This window comes from Rhagoletis pomonella, unplaced genomic scaffold, assembly GCF_013731165.1.
Source record: "Rhagoletis pomonella isolate Grant_MI unplaced genomic scaffold, Rhpom_1.0 Rhpom_scaffold_00007, whole genome shotgun sequence".
NCBI lineage: Eukaryota > Metazoa > Arthropoda > Insecta > Diptera > Tephritidae > Rhagoletis > Rhagoletis pomonella.
The window spans coordinates 12203824-12224314 of record NW_023458561.1 but is presented as its reverse complement, the minus strand read 5'-3'; the positions used below and the strand labels follow the sequence as shown (position 1 = coordinate 12224314).

General features: G+C 34.1%; 1 protein-coding gene across 3 annotated transcripts in view; it reads right to left on the bottom strand.

Moving 5' to 3' along the window:
- Positions 1-20491, bottom strand: part of LOC118742331 (putative uncharacterized protein DDB_G0286901) — a 91091-nt gene that overhangs the window by 37893 nt on the left and 32707 nt on the right. The window contains exons 1-2 of one of the 3 annotated variants that reach the window (XM_036474321.1): positions 16580-16641; positions 15828-16180 (exon numbers count right to left, since the gene is read on the bottom strand). The exons of 1 other annotated variant lie outside the window; for it this stretch is intronic. In XM_036474321.1, the coding sequence (XP_036330214.1) occupies positions 15828-16059 (232 nt within the window). In that variant the 5' untranslated portion in view covers positions 16060-16180; positions 16580-16641. Of the gene's footprint in view, positions 1-15827; positions 16181-16579; positions 16642-20491 lie in introns of those variants that run through there. One more of the 3 variants, XM_036474322.1, reaches the window with a different exon arrangement.

Here is a 20491-nt window from a genome sequence, read left to right as displayed (position 1 = left end):
GTTTGGCCGGTAATATATACATAATACACTTTTTGAGGGATAGGATCAACTCTATTTTACATAAGACAGGACTCAGCTCAAGTAAAGCGTATTTACATATATTATTAGTTTGGTTGGTAGATATTACTAAACTTACTCCGTTTGCGTACTGATGGTTATATACCCCTTTCTCACCACCTTGTATGCCACTCCGTAACTCTTTGTTCCAGAATGGTTCTCTTGTCTAAAAGAATGCATAAATGAACACATTAAGAACTTCTCAGCAGTTTAAGTAACCACATTTCAAGGTACGCACCCTTCCAAAAAGTCCTGGTACTCATCTAGATATTCTTCACTTTCACAATTTTGGCTATGTGGCATACTGCAATGAAAATATGAAAGTATGTATGTGTGTATATATATTTAATTAAATATATAGTCATCTGAAAACCGTTTCTTACCTTGTATCTTGCGGCACTGCGCTTCTTCTTTTTGCAGATGCTTATTTCAGCGGATGCAAAATGAGTGGAGCACACAAGCGGAAATTTAGGAAGATCCTCTTCCCTGGCATTACAAACTCCAAGCCACTTCTTCCTTACATACTCAATCTTCGGAAAAGCAAAAAAAATTTATTTCCGTACCTTTGCACAGGTATACCGTATTCTTGCAGTTTGCAAACGCGCAACTAATTTTTTCTTTTTTTACTTTCAAGATTTTTTTTTAATATTTTCATGCAACTTCACTAACATCAAAAATTTGGTTTACTTTTTCAAAAAACAAAATTTTGCTGCTAGTGAATATGGTAGCATGATTTTAGTAAAATCTCATAAACTTTTTAAAAGTCAATTGGTGAGCAACAACAACGAATGCCAATAAATGAAACTACCTTCTATTTTTGTATCATGATTTACGATAAGATAAAATTGTGATTATTTAAAGACCATTTATATATACATATGTGTATTTGTACCATTCACATCTCCTCGGCATATAGGACACTTATTGGACTCAATAATAGGACCGCTACGCTTTTGGTGCAATAAGTGACCACATGGCAGTAGACGAACCACCATTTGCCTGCGCATATCGGCCCTGCACATTGCGCAATTGTCCTTTAGCTCCATTTTTTAGTTATATTATATATACTAATACTTAATTAGGCACAATTTTTGTACATATGTACGTATTTAGCTCTTTGCTGACTCGGAATACTTATGTATGTACATTAGACTGCATCACCAAAAAAAGTTGCGGTTTTTCCACCGGGATTACAAAATTTATTATATTTTAAGACGTCCACCAAAATATTTCGGAAAAATGTTAAGATTTAAGCGAGCTGGACCGATTTTAAAATACCTCCAAAAATGAAGTTTTTTATGAATAAAAATAGTTTCTTAAAGAACTTTTTGAAAAAAGTCCCCGCAGATCACAAATTAGATTAAGCTTAAAAAATCCGCATAAAAATATTTAAAAATCTTTTCAACTGAATCGTAAGAATGAGATTTTTGATGCTGTTTTTTTTTACTTTTTTCAACGATTGGTTTACGAAAAACTTCAATAACTGGGCCAAAAATGTTCTGATTTAGACTTATGGGATCTCAGTAGAAAGGTGTTTTCACACTGTTTTTATTTCTGGCCAAAAAACCGTCATTCGTGTCCCATCTTGTTTTTTCGAATACCAACACATCTTAATTCAACTTTGAATGACATTCGTTCATCCTACCTTTCTTTTCCATCCTTTGAATGAGTTCATTAGCAAATAGGGTGAGAAAATATCTTTCCAATGACACCTCTTAAGTCTAAATCGGAGGAGTTGAGGTTCAGTTATTCAAGTTTTTCTTATACCAATGTTTGAAAAATGTTAAAAACAGCATCATCATTACGATTCCGTTTAAATTTTTTTAAATTTTTTTTAAATATTTTTATGCAAATAATTTAAGCTTAAACCGTTTTGCCATTTGAGGGGATTTTTTCAAAAAAAAAATCTTTAAGAAACTATTTTTATTCATAAAAAAAAACTATTTTTGGAGGTATTTTCAAATCGGTCCAGCTCACTTAAATCTTAACATTTTTCCGAAATATTTTGGTGGACGTCTTAAAATATAGTAGGTTTTGTAATTCCAATGGAAAAATAGTACCGATTTATTTTGTATGGGGAGTGATGCAGTCTAATGTATGTACATACATATGTATGTATTTTTTAGATGTTTAACGCCATGCCCATTTGTAGGTCATGTGGAGTATACATTTTTAAAGTTACAATTAAGTTTTTTTTTTTTGTTTTTCTGAAATACAGTTGAGCTTTTCTGAAGTACATTTGCGTTTGTCTGAAGTACATTTGTGCTTTTCTGAATTTCATTTGGTCTTTTCAGAAATACATTTGAAATTTTCTGAAATACATTTAAGTTTTTCTGAAATACATTTGACCTTTTCTGAAATACATTTGCGATTTTCTGAAATACATTTGAGGTGTTCTGAAATAAATTTGGCCTTTTCTGAAATACAATTGCGTTTTTCTGAAATACATTTATGTTTTTCTGAAATACATTGGAGCTTTTCTGAAATACATTTGAGATTTTCTGAAATTAATTTGAGGTTTTCTGAAATACGTTTGGGCTTTTCAGAAATATGTGTTTTTCTGAAATACTGTTGGAAAAGGTGTAGTTTGAAGTATTTCGGATTTACCGTTGAAATTTTTTTATTGAAGGCGTTGCTCAAATTTTTTTTGGCAACGAGAATGGATCAAGGCTATGGACTAGTCAATTTTATATTGACGATTCCAGCTTCAGCAACTTCTTCCGAAAAGATGGTTGAGTGTTTACGAAAATTGAAGAATCACCTCCTTCATGTTTATAAAGAAAGAACTGGATCCTTAGATTTGCGAAAAATAATGGAAGAATTTGTTTACCGAAGGGGCCGAAAAGCGACCATATGTGAAGTGAAATTGGCTCGGATTTCAATGTGTTAAAACAAGGAAATCATCAAAACTCTCTACTCATATAATAAAAAATTTCTGTTTAATGTTTTTTTTTTCATAAAAAACTGTAAGACAGTAATATTTGTAATTATTTAGCCAATTAAAAAGACAAGAAATAAAAAAAATTAAGAGCCTAAAGGCAATTTTGTAATCTGCACAGATTTTGCCGTGGGTAAACAGATAGTAAATGTATCAATCTGGAAAAAAAAGCTGTCAGGTCAATTTTGTTTGGGAAATACCCACACATGTATGAATTCATAAAATTAATTACAAGATTCTTAAATGAAACAAAAGTATTAGCACCTAAATGTGCAAGCATTCAATTACACATATACATTGAAAATTATACATATAAAGCAGTGCTGGGTATACTTACAGGTCTATTCTGCACGTTACCGAAGATTTTGTAACCGGAAAATTGTATTACCAAAAAATGTTACCAGTTCTTGTCACCGCGATTCTAGGTACGTTGGTAATGCAGTTAAAATATTCAGAAATTCAGCTATGAGGAATTGTGAAAATCCTGGCATTGCATATTTCACGGGGCAGTAATTTGTTACCAGCTTATGAGATGGTAACAAAATTTACCGGTTACAAGAGTACACAGAATGCGAAAAGGGTTTAAAAATTGACAGGAACTTTATTTACCGGTTACAAACTTTTTATTACCAGCGCAGAATAGACCTGTTAATAGAGGTGGCAGATATTTGCGTACCTGTGACTTTGTCACGGTTACTCGAAAGTCACGGGTAACTGTTGTGACAACTTCCAAAAAGTCATCGTGACATACTGTGGCAAAGGAACAGTGGCAATGTCGCACTGATGTTTTTATAGTAGGATGGCGCGCCTTCTCCAATAGCAGATAGGATGAATTGTATGAAAATGCATAAAGCATGCCACATAGATCGTTGCAGCTGGAAGTCGGCCATCTTTTTGCTCGCATTGACAATCAGGCGGTTTAGCATTTATTTTGTTTCGTCCAAATTCGAGTTTTCATGCAGAAACATTAAATTTAATTACATTGCTTATATTTTTAAAGCTAAATATATAAAGTCCACAGCAATTTTGACGAGTAAAAAAGCGGTAAAAAATTGTTTTATCTGGCATCAGCTAAACAGTCACAGTCACTACTACGAACTGTGACTGTGATAAAGTAGCAGTGACAATTACATACGGAGAAACAGCGGACCTGTTATTTGAGACTAAAATCTGATTAATGTTGTTTGATATTAGAATTTCACATCATTAAAAACGAGTGTGAATGACCAAAACAAACGGCGAAAATAGTCAGTAATGCCAAATAAATAAATTAGTCCCTAGTTCACTCGGTAAAAGATTCCCGTTCACAACTTTTTTATACCCGAGCGCACTTGTGCACAAGGGTATTATAACTTTGTTCACATAACGGTTGTTTGTAACAGGCAAAACGAATCGAGATAGATATAGACAAATGTGTACATAAATGATCAGAATGAAAAGAGAAATCGATTATGCGGTGACTTTCTGTCCGTCCATCCGTCTGTGCACACGATAACTCGAGTAAAAATTGAGATATCTTAACGAAACTTGGTACGTGCCCTTCTTTCTGGCGTAGGACGGAAGGTATTGAAAATGGGCAAAATCGGACAACAACCACGCCTACCTCCCATATAACGGTAGTTTTCAGAAATACGAAAACTGCGATATTTTAGAAACTACTGAGGATTATTCACTCAAAGTCGATACTTACAATAAGTTTTAGACGAAAAATAAGAATATTATAAATTTTTGGAAAATGGGCGCAGCCACGCCATGTGTATATCTTGGTAACCGCTCCATCAATTTCTTCCAAACTTGGCACAGTTGTTGACCTTGGTATAGCATACGAAATGGCCGAAAATTTTTAAAATCGGACAGTAACCAATAATTTAGAGAAATACGAAATCTTCGATAAATCAGTAATTATTGAAGCTAATTTATTCAAAATTGATGCTTGCAACAATTCTTTACCAAGAAATACGTTTAGGATAAAATTTTGGAAAATGGGCGTGGCACCGCCCACTTATGATCACATATATGTATCTCGGTAACCGTTCTACCAATTTGTACCAAACTCGGTATGGTTATTATGCTTGCCACATAGAAGCAAAACGTTGAAAATTGTGATGTAATGTGGAACGATTTTCCGTCATCCCTTGTCAAATTTGGTTTGGAGACAAACCGGTTTCGGCGTTGTGCCATCTTCAGTGTCATTTTTCGTTCTGAATAGTTTCTGTTTGTCTGTCGCTATTTATAGCCGTGTTAAATCGTCGTTGGTTCATAGTTAGGTACGTCTCAGCGAATTATATTCTTTCGTTCAACCAGTAGTTTCAGTTCTGTGTGTACATACTCAGGTAGAAATTAGCTGCTCACCTCTTTTTTGATGAATTGTTGCATGGATTCGCAGGTAGGTAAAAATCAGTTATTTCCTTTCTCTTTGTTTCTGTAGTTTGGACCTGCATTTCATTGTTTATGGTAGTTGCAGGGTTTCTGTTTTGTTTTGCGTATAGTAGCCTGAGTGGTTCGAATAATATATCAGATGCGGTGTTTATTTGCTCATTTATTATTTTTCCGACGAACGTCTTTTGTTTGTATATCTCCATATTATCTAATACGTTTAGGCGTTGTCCTTTGTGCTGTACATGGAGAACTTTGGCTGTCTTTCCTATTTTCATTAGCGTACAATGGTTTTCTGCCATATGGTTTGCGAAGTTCGATTCCGGGGTGGTAGAAGGTTTTAGCATTTTTTTGTTGTAGTCCCTTATATGTTCACGACATCTTGTTTTTATCTTGCGTCCTGTTTGTCCTATGTAACTATGTTGACATTCGCAAGTCAACTTATATACACCTTGCTTGTCTAGCGGGTCTTCCTCGTTTGCACTATTTCGTAGTATCGTCCCCACATTGTCCTTCGTTATAAATGCTGTATTAATGTTATACTTTTGGAATACCTTAGCCAATTTATATGAAGTTTTGCCCGTATAAGTCAAGACTGCCCAAGCCTTTTCATTATTTTCCTTCTTATTTGATTTCTTCGTTTTTGTTTCTGTCCTTATCTTGTTTACTAGGCCCTTTCTGTATCCGTTATTTTCCGCGATTGCGTATATCGTATTAAGTTCTTTGCTGTAAGCTTCTTTTTCCAATGGGGTTCGTTCAAGCCTGGTTATTAGATGTCTAAAGGCTGCATTTTTGTGCTGTTCAGGATGGTTTGAAGTATTGTGTATTATCTTGTCTGTGGCCGTGGGCTTTCTATATATCCCGAATTCGCATTTGTTGGTAACCTTATTTATTTTAATTGTTATGTCCAAATAGTTTATTTCGCCTTCGTTTTCCTTATCCATAGTGAAATTTATATTCGTGTGTTGGTCGTTGAGATAGCCTAGATTTTGTTCTTCCTTGTCTCCCGTTACAAGACATATGATGTCATTGACGTATCTTGCGTAGAACTTTACTCCCAGGCTTGTTGTCAGCTCCGTCATATACTTTTCCTCTAAATGTTGCATGAATACTTCCATTAAAATTGCAGATGTGGGATTACCCATCCATAGATTTTATGCGTTTTTCAATTATAAGAAAAAACTAAGCGACGAAAATAAAACTGTCAAAGAGCTAAAGAAAAAACTCAATACGAATAAAGTAATCACAACAAAAGCAGACTAGGGGAACACAACGGTAATAATGTACGAAAAAGAATATAAAGAAAAGACAGAGCAACTAATCAAAGAGACAAATTGTCGGATTATGAGAAAGGACCCAACCGACGACTACCAAGTGGCAGTAAAGCAAAGTGAAACTACTGGTTGAACGAAAGAATATAATTCGCTGATACTTACCTAACTATGAACCAACGACGATTTAACACGGCTATAAATAGTGACAGACAAACAGAAACTATTCAGAACGAAAAATGACACTGAATATGGCACAACGCCGAAACCGGTTTGTCTCCAAACCAAATTTGACAACGGATGACGGAAAATCGTTCCACATTACATCACACTCCTACCCTGTCGGAAACACCAACAACGAAAATGAGAACGTTGAAAATTATTGAAATCGAACTAAAATTGCGGCCGCTCTTCATATAACAGTAAAGTTCAGAAATGCTTGAAACTTCAATATTTCGAAATTTAAGGAGCTAATTTACTCAAAATTGATACACCCCGGTTTACCATGTTTCGGTAGCTTTCGGAAAGGTGAAAAACATATATTTAATACTTGTGCCGGGTATTTAATGTTCGGCTCCGCCCGAACTTAGACTTTCTTACTTGTTGTCACTGTTTTTGTCACGCTCACGGAAGAAAATCACTGTGACTGCAAAGTCACAGTCACAAATAACGTTGTTCCTCAAAAGTCACGGGATCGCCCGTCTCTAATACTTAAGTACTCTTGTACTAAATGTAGCAGTTTGGGTACTAAATACCCAAATACTTAGTATTTGGGGATGTTTAAATACCCAAGTAAAAAGAACTTAGGTATTTAGAAGTTCTTAGATACTCAAGTAAAAACCAAACTAGGGTATGTTGGAGTTACTAAATACTTAAAAAATGGGTATTCGGACTTGGCAATTACTGAAGTAAAAGGAAACGTAGGTACTTAATACTCTAATCTACAGTAGTCAGGTACATTGGATATGTAAAATAATTAAATTAATGTACTAAGGTATTTAGGAGATTGCTAAATACTCTCAAACTAAATACTTTATGGTAAAGCAATTAGCACCTTGCCTTCCACTTACCTAGCCTCAATTCGCCTCACTACACCTCAGCTCTCCTCACCTGAACTCACTTCACCTAAACTCACCTAACTTCGATTCACCCCACCTTAATTCATCTTACCGCAATTCACCTTACCTCAACTAACTTGACCTCACCTCTAAGTAGTCGCGAGAATCCCAATATAGTTCTAAAAATAACGGGATGTTCCCAAGAATTTCATGAAAATCATGAAATAATTCCTAGAATCCCGCAAATGTAAAAAAGCCCGAAAATCTCCAAAATGCTGAAATAGTCTCGAGAATCCCGAAGTAGCCCTGGAAACATCTTTATAGTCACGAAAATCACGACCCGGATAACGCAAAACTCTAAGTTTGAAGAACAATAGCTTTTATAAGGCTCTACATTTAGGCATATTTACATAAGCCTGTATTTTGTACTATTTTCTCCCCCATTTCATGAGTATTCCAAATTGTCTACAAAGTTAAAACTTTAGATCTCTATAAACGATGATGGGTAGCCAAACCTTTTATTTCTTAATTTGTTGGTAGTGCGGGCTCGAGATCAGATGTTTTTAGACAATTTTAATTAAAAAACAGGATTTTAATTTTTGTCCAATATCTTTCGGTTACAACGCGGTAACCGTCTTTAGGGCAAAGAAAAATACTGTGTTTTAATTATAATGGTCTAAAACCATTTGACCGCGCGCCGGCACAACTAATGCACATTATCTTTTGAAAGTGGGATTTGTCTTCCTAATAATCATGAAGACACATTAGTCATTCCATTTCAGATTTCGTTAGATAACAAAAATTCTTTGTTTTCGATGTTACTATATACCTCTATAAACTATTATTATTCTTCTTGTTTGGCTCTGTAACCGCCTAAGCGATTTTGGCCGAGTTCAACAAAGCACGCCAGTCGTTTCTCTCCTGTGCCAACAGACGTCAATTGAAAATGCAAAGTGAATGCCTCCTTCAGCATTTGGTCTTTCCATCGCAGTGGGGGCCTCCCTCTTCCTCTGCTCTAATTCGAACGACATGACCAAGCCAGCGGAGCCGCCGTATTTTTATTCGCAGAACTATGGCCATGTCGTTGTACATCACATACAGCTCAGAGTAAACGTACTCCTTTTTACTGCAATGTACTCCCTTGCAAAATCTGAAAATGTACTCCTTTCTTAGTTTTGTACTTCTTTTGTTCTCCATTTTCCAGCTATTATATTCTCTCATAAACAGGGTGTAAAATAATAACTGTCACAAAGGTTATTTTGAAAAATAAAATGGTCCTTTATAGATTTTGCGAAAAAAGTTATTTATTGTTAGTTTTCCACAGACTTTACTTAAATTTTATTAATTAGTGTTTAAATTGTAACCTTCATTTGGGTTTACCAGCGGTCTTCGTCGGTTGCCTTATTACATATCTTCTGTAACCATAGGCTAATTTCTCCCCATTTGAGTCATTTATACTCCCCCTTTTGTGCAACATAAGGCCTCATACTCAGCAATCTAATATATTTGGAACTGGAGACTAGGAGGCCATTCATTCGACCAACCCTATACAGTTCTTTTCCTTTTTTTACACAAAGTCTAAGAAAAAATACACCTGAAAAAGACATGTACTTATCTGCCAAAGCTGGAAAATGCAATTAAGGATTAAAATTTTAAAACTAATTAATAAAAATCAAGTAAAATATCTACAAAGTTAACAATAAAATCCTTTTTTTGCAAAATCTATAAATTACCCTTTAATTTTTCGAAAAACCTGTGCGACAGTTATTATTTTACGCCTGTACTTTGCCATTCATATTGTGGCGAACACTACTGAGTAAACAAAGTTAAGTGTGATAGTGAAAAGGAAAATCAGAAAAAGATTAAATTAATTACAAGGCTTAAATTAAAAAAATGCCCATACATTCAGAAAGAGTCTGGAATTATTTTGTAGAATTTAGTTATTTTTTTTTAACATTTATTGTTGCTTTGAAGAATATATCTAAAGGCTGGTTTTCACTATGTCAAATTCAATGGCATTTGTCGTCAAATTAGTGAAAACACATTGTCAAATGCAACTGAAAGACGGTTTAACGATTGATTTAGACCAGAATAAGTCTTCAGTCGTTTACATGTGTTGCTTAATTGGCTATCTATCAGTTTTTGGCCCATGATCTAATCGGTAAAGGGTTGGAAAAAGGAGATTAAGTTATGTAATATATAAATGTAATGTAAAATCATTCGTAACAGCCAAGAATATCATTGTTTTATTTAGAGCATTTAATTGTGGATATAATTTATCAAAACTCAAAGAAAAGTCACGTGGAATTCACCGAGGTATAGATAAAAATTCTTTTAATACTGAGTCAACATTAACATCCAGCTTACGATGAATATTAAGAAAAGCTAGCCCATTGTGTGCTCGTTCTCTTCCCATGCGGGGACATTAGATTGCGCCTTAGTTGTATGGAGATAATTTTTTGTTAAGCTACAAAGCAAAACTCCCTCTAGAAATGTTTCTTTGGTCATAAAAACATGCCCTGCGAAAAATTTAAAAAATCGGACAACGGAAAGACGTGCCTCGAAAGGCCCTCAAGGCCATAAGTCAGGGAAAATTTTATATATTTTAATGGCACTTGATGTAGTTTTGCTCCCCGACGTCAAATATGGCTAACCTATTTTTAAACCTCCTCAACTTTTAAAGTTATTGTGGTTTTTTGAACGTAAAATTACAATTTTCTAGGAATTCAGAAGTTAAATTTTAGCCAAGTAAATTAAGATCAAATCGGTACGAAAAAAAAAAATTTGTAGCAGCGAACTCTTGATGAATATTTGACACATAGATCATGGATCCACAGTCTCGCCCCTAAATTTCATACCGAATCATTCCGCCATCTTAGATTTTAGTTTTTTGGGGTTTTTGCGATTTGCAAGCTTATTTTGCATTTTTCATAAAAAACAAATTTTTAATATGTACATATATAAACCTAAAAAAAAATAATGTTTTATTGTAAGCAATTAGCAAATCGTGCGAAACATGTTTGCATTGTCACGGTTTTCGCCATTTTTCTACAATTTCTGATAAAAATGCGTAGCATATTCAAATCCCAAAGTTGTAGGGATCATTTTTCTTTTAGTGTTGGGTTCTCCGGTGGCACAAAATTTTTAAAGCAAAATATAATTTACGGTTAGTTTCGATGCCATATTTGATTGAATTTTTTAAAAGGCCTTACAGCTTTTTCCCAAAAAGCCTCAATAACTTTAAAAGATAGGGAGGCTTAAAAATACTGTAGCTATTTTTGACACCGGGGGACAAAACTCTATCAAGTGCCATTGAAATATACAGTCAAACTTCCATTACTCGAGCTTCTATAACTCGAATTTTGTATAACTCAAGTTAAATCAAGTGGTAATAGCTTTTAGAGAGCTATATACACTAATTTTTAGTTCCATAGCTCGAACTTCTCTAACTCGAATTTCTCCGTAACTCGAATAAAAAATTTTCCAAATGTAAGTCGAACCATTTAGAGGAAATCCAAAATTATGCACTTGGTTTTCTTGCTTTGGTTTTTTTTTCAGAGAACCTCTTAAGGGCCATTCACATAAGACTTTCCTCGCTTTGCTTGACAGTTCAAACTTTGACAACAAAGCGTGAAACGCAGAAGGTATGCTACAATAAACGCTTTGACAGCTTTTGCGTTCTCCTTTTCCTCCATATTTTTTATCTGTAAAATAGATAACATTATAATAATATGCATTAATAATAGCAATAATAATTCCGATTTACCCAATTTTTGTCATTAAATGCAAATGCAAGCGCACGAGAAAAGATACATGTAGACAGCTGATTGCCAAAGCGGGCAAAAGTTGAGAGTTGCCCAAGATTTTGCTTCGTTTTGCTGTGCTTTGCTTCAAACGTTTTTTATGTGAGCATACTCATGCATATGCCTACATCGATCTTATATGTCAAAGCAAAGAACTATCAAGAAAAGCGAAGAAAGTTGTATGTGAATTCGGCGAATTCAGCGTACATGCATAATTGGTTAGGTATGTATGCATATGTATGTATGCAGATATTTAAATGTCGGTTTGCTATTCGCGCGACAAACTTTTTTAAAAACGAAGTAAATTAGTACAAATTGTTAGTAATTTTCATTAGAGTTTGAATAACTCCTTTCACTAAATGGCTTTTAGTAACTTTAACGAGACCTTAACTTATTTTATTTTATTCATTTTAGTGCAGTTTTGACAAAATTTTCTTGCTAAAAAATCTTTTGTTACACTACTTTATTTTATTCCTTTGATTGTACATGTTAAATAAAAGCTTGTTTTTAAAACATATTTTTTTTTTTACATTATTTTATTTTATAATTTTTAGTCCATTTATAAAAGCGTTGTATATTAAAAAGTGTTATTTCATTTTATGTACAAAATTTTGCAATAGATATCAAAATAATTCAACTTGCAATGAAAGAGAACAGAAGACTTGGCAAGCAAAATGTTGGTTGCTTATGGTTTGTATAAACATACATATGTACATATAGCAGCAGTTAATTTTATTTAAAGAAATGGCGTGTCGTCCGTTTCCGTTGTAGCCTGGCATATATTTAGGCTCAATATTTAACTTCTTCTGTCGGGGCGACATCTGGAGTCTTCTAATTCTTACAACGAGGTTCATATCTAGACTAGGTTGATATCAGAATTTGCCACAAGTAGCTTTGCTACACTATCGCCGACAGCTTTAACAATTTTATAGTGGTTTTACGTTCTTTGGCAAATTACGATCTGTTAGCCATAAATCTTACTATTTTTTGACCGCCTTTGAAGCAAGACCCCTGGACCATATGGGGAATTCATTTATATTTTAAATTGCATTGTCATCGTGATTGGAACTATGCTGAAAATTTCAAGTCTCTAACTTGTCGGGAAGTCAGTTTAAAATCGATTGGAAATTTCCGCGATTTGCGCGGGATGACCAAGTTAAATAAAAGCTTATAAAAATAAGGAGTCAATAAAAACTTCGTTCGAAACTGGTGCCACTTCTGGACGCAACAAAAGAATGAAAAAACCAACGTATAAAAGTGTGGACAAAGCTGTGTTCGAATGGTTTACAGCAGCTAAAAGTCAAAACATGCCAATATCCGGGGCATTTTTAAAGGACAAAGCAATGGAGTTTGCAAAGCGATTTGGCGATGAAAATTTCAAGGCAAGCACAAGTTGGTTGACAAATGGAAGCAGAAGTAACAAACAAGAAGTGTAATTGATAAATTGTTCATTCATAGTGGATACTTTGTTTTATTTTAGGCATGCCGTGAGCCATAAAAAGGTGTATTGTTGGAGTAATGACGCTAGTGACGAAAACTGCAAGAAATTGAAAACTACAACTCTGCCAATTTTACTAGAAAAGTACAATGAATGCGATATTTTAACGCAGATGAAACGGATTTCGAATTTCCGCGCCACGGAAAGGGATGATGAGACCTCAGTGGATGAAATTATTCACCAGCATTCAAATTATGATGTTAGAGTTTGTTTCAGATGTTTTAATTTATATTTGTAAACGAATGACACTAGCACTGACGATCACTATATGGCTTTGAATGATTTATAATCTCTTTTTACTGAAAACCCCAAAAGGAAAATAGGGTTTCAATCACTCATTTCTGATTATTTTAATACATTTCCACTTTTGCATGTGAACTTGATTTCGAACTAATAAATGTGTTCATTATTTAAGATTTATCTTACATAATTGTGGTTTCTTAAAAAAAAAAATTATATTCTATAACTCGAAGTCTCCATAAGTCGAACATTTTGATTGGATAATCGTGATTCGAGTTATAGAAGTTCGACTGTATTAAATTTCCAGACTCATGGCAAAATATTGACCACTTTGTGACAAATTCCAAGAATTTACTGAGGAATTTGAACCTTTGAATTTCATCATCTTTCGGTTGTCCGATTTTAATTTTTTTTTTTTTGCAGGGCACGTTTTTAAGTATTTATTACCAAATGAACATTTCTGGGGGTAGTTTTGCTTTGTAAGACAAAGTTGCAAAATAAGGCGCAGTCTACTGCACATGCATGATGATATTCATAGAATTATTTTGCAAAACTATAACTAAATAGGGGAGCTAATGGTGTTATAGACCACATAAGGAAAAATTTCTGTAGAAAAAACGGAAATCTCAATTTTGCTCATTTGTTTATGAATAACACAGCCCAAAAAAATACAAAAAAAAATTGGTACGGCAAATGTTAAAGCTGTTTTTGATGATTTTTTTTTGTGCTGATTACGAATCCGTAAGCATAAGGTTTCCATCAGCTTCAGATTTTGGAAAAAAAATTACGGTGGGACCTGGTACGCGGTAATTAGCGAAACCGAGGTCGCATAGAACATTTGTACACGGTGTATCGTAGGGTGAAGCTAACTAGATATTTAGAAACCTCCAAAATAGTTATTTGGTATTTACTACAACCTGAACACCTAAATACTTTTGTTGTTAGTATTGAGCAAATAAATCACTGACATAAAGGTAAGGTTTATAATACGAATCAACTTCTACAAACATATAAAAGCAAACATACACTCAATAAAAATGCTAAATATGTGTATTTAAATAGATAAGTATTTATAAAGAACAATAAATTCAAAAGGGTCACATCTCAGAATTTTCCATGATCAACTTTTTACCTTAGATGCATCAGCGTAGCCAGAATGAAATTTAGGGGGGAGCTCGACCCTATTAAGCTGGCATTTCAGGGTACTATTTTATATATATATATAAGGAAAATTTGAAAATTAGGGCTGACTACGCCCATGCTTAGATGTATGAGTTTAGAATACACCCCTCTAACTACTGCAAAAATATCTTTATTTGCAAAAGATAAGGAGTATTATTTTGAATAGTTAAACAGTGAAAGGTCCCATAAGCGGACCCCGAGGTCACCTACTTTTTGTCAAATTTAAAAAATTTAAATATCGGTCTTCTAAAATTAAAATGATATTTATTCTTCAATAGACAGAAACAGAATGATTTAAAAATAAATTCAAATTTATGGCGTTTTCTTTCCTATGAACAAATCTCATTGCCCGCTTCGCTGAAGCAGCAAGAAAAGGGCAACGAAAAGGCAAAACTTTGTATATATATAAGAAAAAAATCTTTGAATATGTGTCCATATTGTCCCTATGTTCTTGTGTTTATATACATATATACATATGTATGTACAACTCAACATCTGACTAGAAAAAAAAACAAAATTCACGTTCGCTTATGGGAGATCTTTTTTCATAACTAGTCATGTTTGAGAGTCCGCGTTCATTTATCGGAAAGTCCGTGTATGGGAGAGCATTTTGTATGGAAAAAAACCAAAAAATGTTCGTTCCCAAGAATGTGTCCGCTTATAGGAGATGTCCGCTTATAAGAGCGTCCGCCTATGAGATGTTATTTTAAATTGAGCTCCTTAATTGAAAAGGATGAGGTCAGTCGATTGAATTTTGCCAGAAATTTAACTTGGGAAATAATAAGTAAATTATGAATTATTTTTAAATTCACGCTTTTAAAATATTGCGCGTTTAATAATGTACAGGATTGTTTCAAAATTTCAATTTTGTGCGAAAACGCAATCAAAGTTTGATCAATTCATACAGTTGGTATACATACATATCTTCGCCATTTTTGGGAACTTTTGTCATCTGTTAGGTTGAACATATTCTCTTTATCAAGTTTATTAATTGTATGATGAAATCTCCAAAAACAAATATATAAAAAAAAATTAATAATCTTTGAAGTTAAAATAAAGTTGCGTGTACTATTATACGTAATCGTTTCTGATTTTTTTTTAGTTGTTTGAAGTTAAAATAAAGTTGCGTGTACTATTGTAGCTAATCGTTTCTGATTTTTTTTAGTTGTGACGCTTTTGCATTTCCTTGTCAACATAATAAACGCAACTTAAATTGGAATATATTTAATTAAAAACAAACTAGAAAAAAGTATATACATAAAGTATATACATACGTACGTAAGTCAGATATGAAAAGCAACCGTTTTATTAAGCAGCAATTTTTTGCGGTTCAAGAAGGCGTGACCAAGTAAAATTAGGGTAAGAAACAGCATTCACAAACAAAAATATTAGAAAAATCCTTACCCAATTGCAAATTGTTGCTTTTGTTTGGCAGCAAGGATTTACGCTCATTGGTACCCATTGAACCAAGACTTGTACAGTCTGTCGAATCGATGGTGGAACTACTGGCACCAATTGTCGCCGAATGATGCTGGTGATGATTGAGTAGCGCCTCGTTTACCTGTGGATCTGCCTCATGCTCTTGTGATGTGCTGCGTGAGCCACCCATTCGGAATTTCAGTTTAAATGGGGCCATAGCGCAAATTTTCTATTTGACATAGATTTAAAACACAATGTTGCTCTAAAAATCCGATTAAAGCGTTTTTTCCTCTGTAAACCAGCATTACCTCTTATCCTTATACCATATGCTTATGCATCTGTACGTTTTGGGAATTATGGTATTTTCAAATTAAGAAATGAAAAATTGATCAAAAAATTAAAAAGGAAAAACATAAATACATTAGTGAAGGAATAGGAAGGACTATAAAAATATACATGTACATAACTATGTATGCAATTGTGACTGTGTAGTGGGCGGCAATCCGAATTTTGAGTGAATCACAAGTAAAGTTACAATTATTTAGGAACCTTCTAAGGGATTATGCAAACTTTGCTTAGATCACATCGACACAAAGAATTAAAGGACGTCGTAAGAATCACGAGATAATAAATATTTAATGCACTTGTGATTAATCTACAAGCATGCAAATGTTGCGTGGTCTCATTTAAATATGACATGTATGTTGAATATATTTTCTGCATAAAATCCAACTTACCTTAGGTTGGACTCTTATTGGCAATGTGTATGTATCTATAAGCGTTACCTGGAACGGAAGACGAGATATTGTAGCACATGGATGATAATGAACGAATTAATACAACTTTAATTTTACGACACACATATTTACTATTACTATCTGTCTTTCTATCACAGTAATTACTTGCTTTTGTTCGAGGAGAAAAATATAACTATGCACAGTGTTGTATAAAATAATGGCTATTTAAGAAAAAATGTTCTTCTACTAATTAACAAAACCATTAACCAAACCGATATTTTCTACAAATATTCGATCCACACGAACCACTTTTTGGTTTCGACCCATGATTCTATAATTCTGTGGTCACAATCAATAACCGCCTAAGTCGACTTAAGAAAAAATGGAGTTATGTTTGCTGTTGTATTCTTCAACCACTAGTCCATGGGTATGTGAAATCCGCATCTTGCTAGCTAGGATACTTAAAATGTTATAGGCGAAAATATTTTGGTTTACCCATAAGGCTAACATTACAATACAAATGTTTAAAAGGTTTTTCTCGAATTCAGGTTTTTCGACTTTGGCGGTTATTGCTTATGACCACAGAATTAAAAGTTTGCTCAATAGTGACATTAGAGTTTTGACACTCCCTTAACTCCCTTACAAAAGCTTTGCACACACACATGAACCCACACACAGTGCCTGCTAAGGGAGCCGATTTTGTCAAGAGGGAGCGAGAAAATTGTTTTCAAAGCAAACGTTTTATTATTGAGGCATGGTTTCGACCTATTTCTGATACACAAATCTATATATATAAAAATGGTGTGAAAAATGTATAGTAATTCATCAATTCAGAACGGGTGGACCGATTTGACTTAAATCGTTTTTTAGTTGTTCGTAATTGCCAGGAGAAGGTTTTTACGAAAGAAGATTTTGGGAAACCCCTCCGGGAAAGTCGGAAAATTGGAGACATCGAAAGTTGTTTTTTTTTTTTTTGTATGGAATTTTGTGTGCAATTCCTTCGGAATGGCATTCGAATGGAAAAATAGATAATTGTAAGTGTAAAACTCGGAAAAATCCGGAAGAACGCAAAAAATTGAATTTTTTTCGACGACAGCTTGGAAAATTTCGGATAATTGTGAAATTCATTGAGAGCTTGAATCAATTGGGAACAATTTTCTCCTATGTTTCATAACTGATTCGAATGGGTGCTGCTTTTTTGGAAACGTGTTTAGAAGAAGGAGTGCACAAAGTTTTAGTTTTTCCGATAGTTGGCGCAGGGGTCGAGCTATGCTTAAAAAAATGCAGTTGGTTCGTTGGTAGCCTTTTGCCTAGATTAGCATATGGGATTAATTTTTTCCGTTAAGTGGGCCAGAGACCGAACTATTCGAAACAGTCTTATTAATGGTCCGATTTGCTTGCAATTTAGCACGTAGGTAGCTTATTGGCTGGGTAAACATATATAATATTTTTTCTGATAGGTGGACCAGAACCGATCAATTCCAAAAAATCTTCAATCGAATCGAGTCATTGTTTTACAGTTCGAAAGGTGTTTGAAGGCGCCGCAAACATGTGGGTACTGTCTATTTAACAATACTTATTACACAGGCTAACAAAAATGGAAAAAAATTTGATGCAGCAAATGTTAACGCTATTTTTGACGGATTATTTTTTCCGGAAGCAAAAAGTTACCATCAGCTTCAGATTTTAAGAAAAAATGAGGTCAAATTGTCAAAAAATCGAGTTTTTTGCAATATTTGAGAAGCTCTAGCAAAGAAACAAAGGGTGGTAGAACCTTCCACTTAGGCTTTGATTAAAGGAAGTTCCCGCACCTTTGCTTGATGGTCACTTAGGGCTGGTTTCTCCAACTCAACTTAACTTAGTTTAGCCACTTTTGGACTTAAGTCAAAAGTTAGCCTACGTTTTACACAGCTTATTCTTGACTGAGTCGAGAAAATTGGCTTAACTAAGTTGAGTTGGAGAAACCAGCCCTTATAGTCATTTGTTGAATAGGAATAACTGATTTCGGGAAGTTTGAGTTCTACCGCAATTAAGCAAAAGGTGATAGAACCTTCCTTAAATTAAAGCTAGAACTACAGACTACCATCCCTGAAAGTACTATTCGTGCACTTTGACCTAATGGTCAGCTATACTCATTTACTTTTTATCGTCAAAAATGGTGCAAAAATCAGTGTTAGCTGTTAAATAAATGACTATAGGTAACCATAGGGTCAAGGAGCAGGAATTGAAGTCAGAAGTCCAAGCCTTAATTTAAGCCTAAGTGGTTTGTTTCATTGCTAGAGCTTCTCAAATATTGCAAAAGACGCGATTTTTTACACTTTCACCGCATTTTTCTCAAAATCTGGAACTGATGGAAAAATTATGCTTACGTATTCTTAATCAGCAAAAAAAAAACTGTTTAAACCAGAGTCAACATTTGCCGCATCAAAATCGGTGTTGCCCTGTGTTACCAACACTAATTATATAAAGAGAAGCTCCTTCTTTTTATAAGAGGTGATCTCGCGAACGGCTGTACTGATTTTGTGAAATTTTGGACACCTACTGCAGACTTTGGATATATTAAGGGAGCGTGGCATCACCCATGCATATCGAATTTTCCTAAACGACCGAAACGATTTTAATGATCATATTTAGTGGCGCTGGAACCGAGTTATTGCTAAAAATCGTCGATTCGGAGGCACCAGACTATACTATACAGATTCATGGACGATTCACGCTTTCGTCAGGTTATTTAAGACGGCAATAGGAATATGCCTTCTGTCGACCACAAAACCAAACATGAACTTAAGTTGCTGGCGAAAACGTTGGACCAAATATTTCAATAAAAAAATTATTTTTGGGCGGGACGAAGTTCGCCGGGTCTGCTAGTTTTCCATAGTTTTTATTATTGTTTTTGTTAAATATATCAATACCATACTAGTTTTCCATCTGACTAGAACGTCCTTAAATTATGGAGGGAACACTTTTCCACCCTATTGAATGGTAGCAACCAGGGTTGCCGTTTTGGGCTTTTCCCACCAAAATTGGTAGGTTGTTTTCTCGTTGGAAGGATGGTAGGATGCTTAAAATTTTAGTCGGTTTCTTTGCTCTTAAAACAGGAAACATCTCTAATAGTTGCAACAATGACAAGGATGTTAAAATATTCAAAACATTCATAATAAATGTACGTGTTTACAGAAAATTAAATTTTCATCATATACGAAAATTAAGAAAAAACAACTTATTTTTATTCCAGTAAATCGGAAAATCTCAAAGTAATCGCAACTCGAGGAAATTAATGGCAAACCCGCAGCGCGCAGATATTGCCCCAAGCCCGGAGGCTCTTAGACCCGAACATTTGTCAAGCCTAACTGTGAGGTTTTTTTCCCCTTACTTATGTATATATATGTACGTCATAAAATATGTATGCAAATGGGTGATGTATAAAAAATCTACGACGCAGTTTTCTGCTACGATGTTTCACGTCTTTTACTCCGAAGGCTTTATTAAAACTATAAACTATCCGAAATTGTTGCCATTTTTTTCGATTTTTCGGATTGTAATCGAAATTTTGAGGGTGTAGAAGTCAAACGGACTTCAGATTCTCAAAATTCATGAATTAAATGGATAAATTGGAAATATTTATTGAAAAACTATTAAAATCAGTAGGCATTGGAATTCTACTGCGAATATCTTCTAAATGGTTAGAGTAATCAATTAACCACATGAGACTTTTTTGTAGAGCGTTCAATTTTCTATAGAAATAGTTGAAACTCATTTGACAACAATTTTTTTTTAGTAAGTTACAAAATTCAAAACAAAAAGTTATTTTCCTTAAAATAATTTAATCTTTGACCTTGAATATCTTTTAAATGGTTAGATTAATGAAAAGAGTATATGAGACCATTTTTGTATAGCGTTCAATTTCCTATA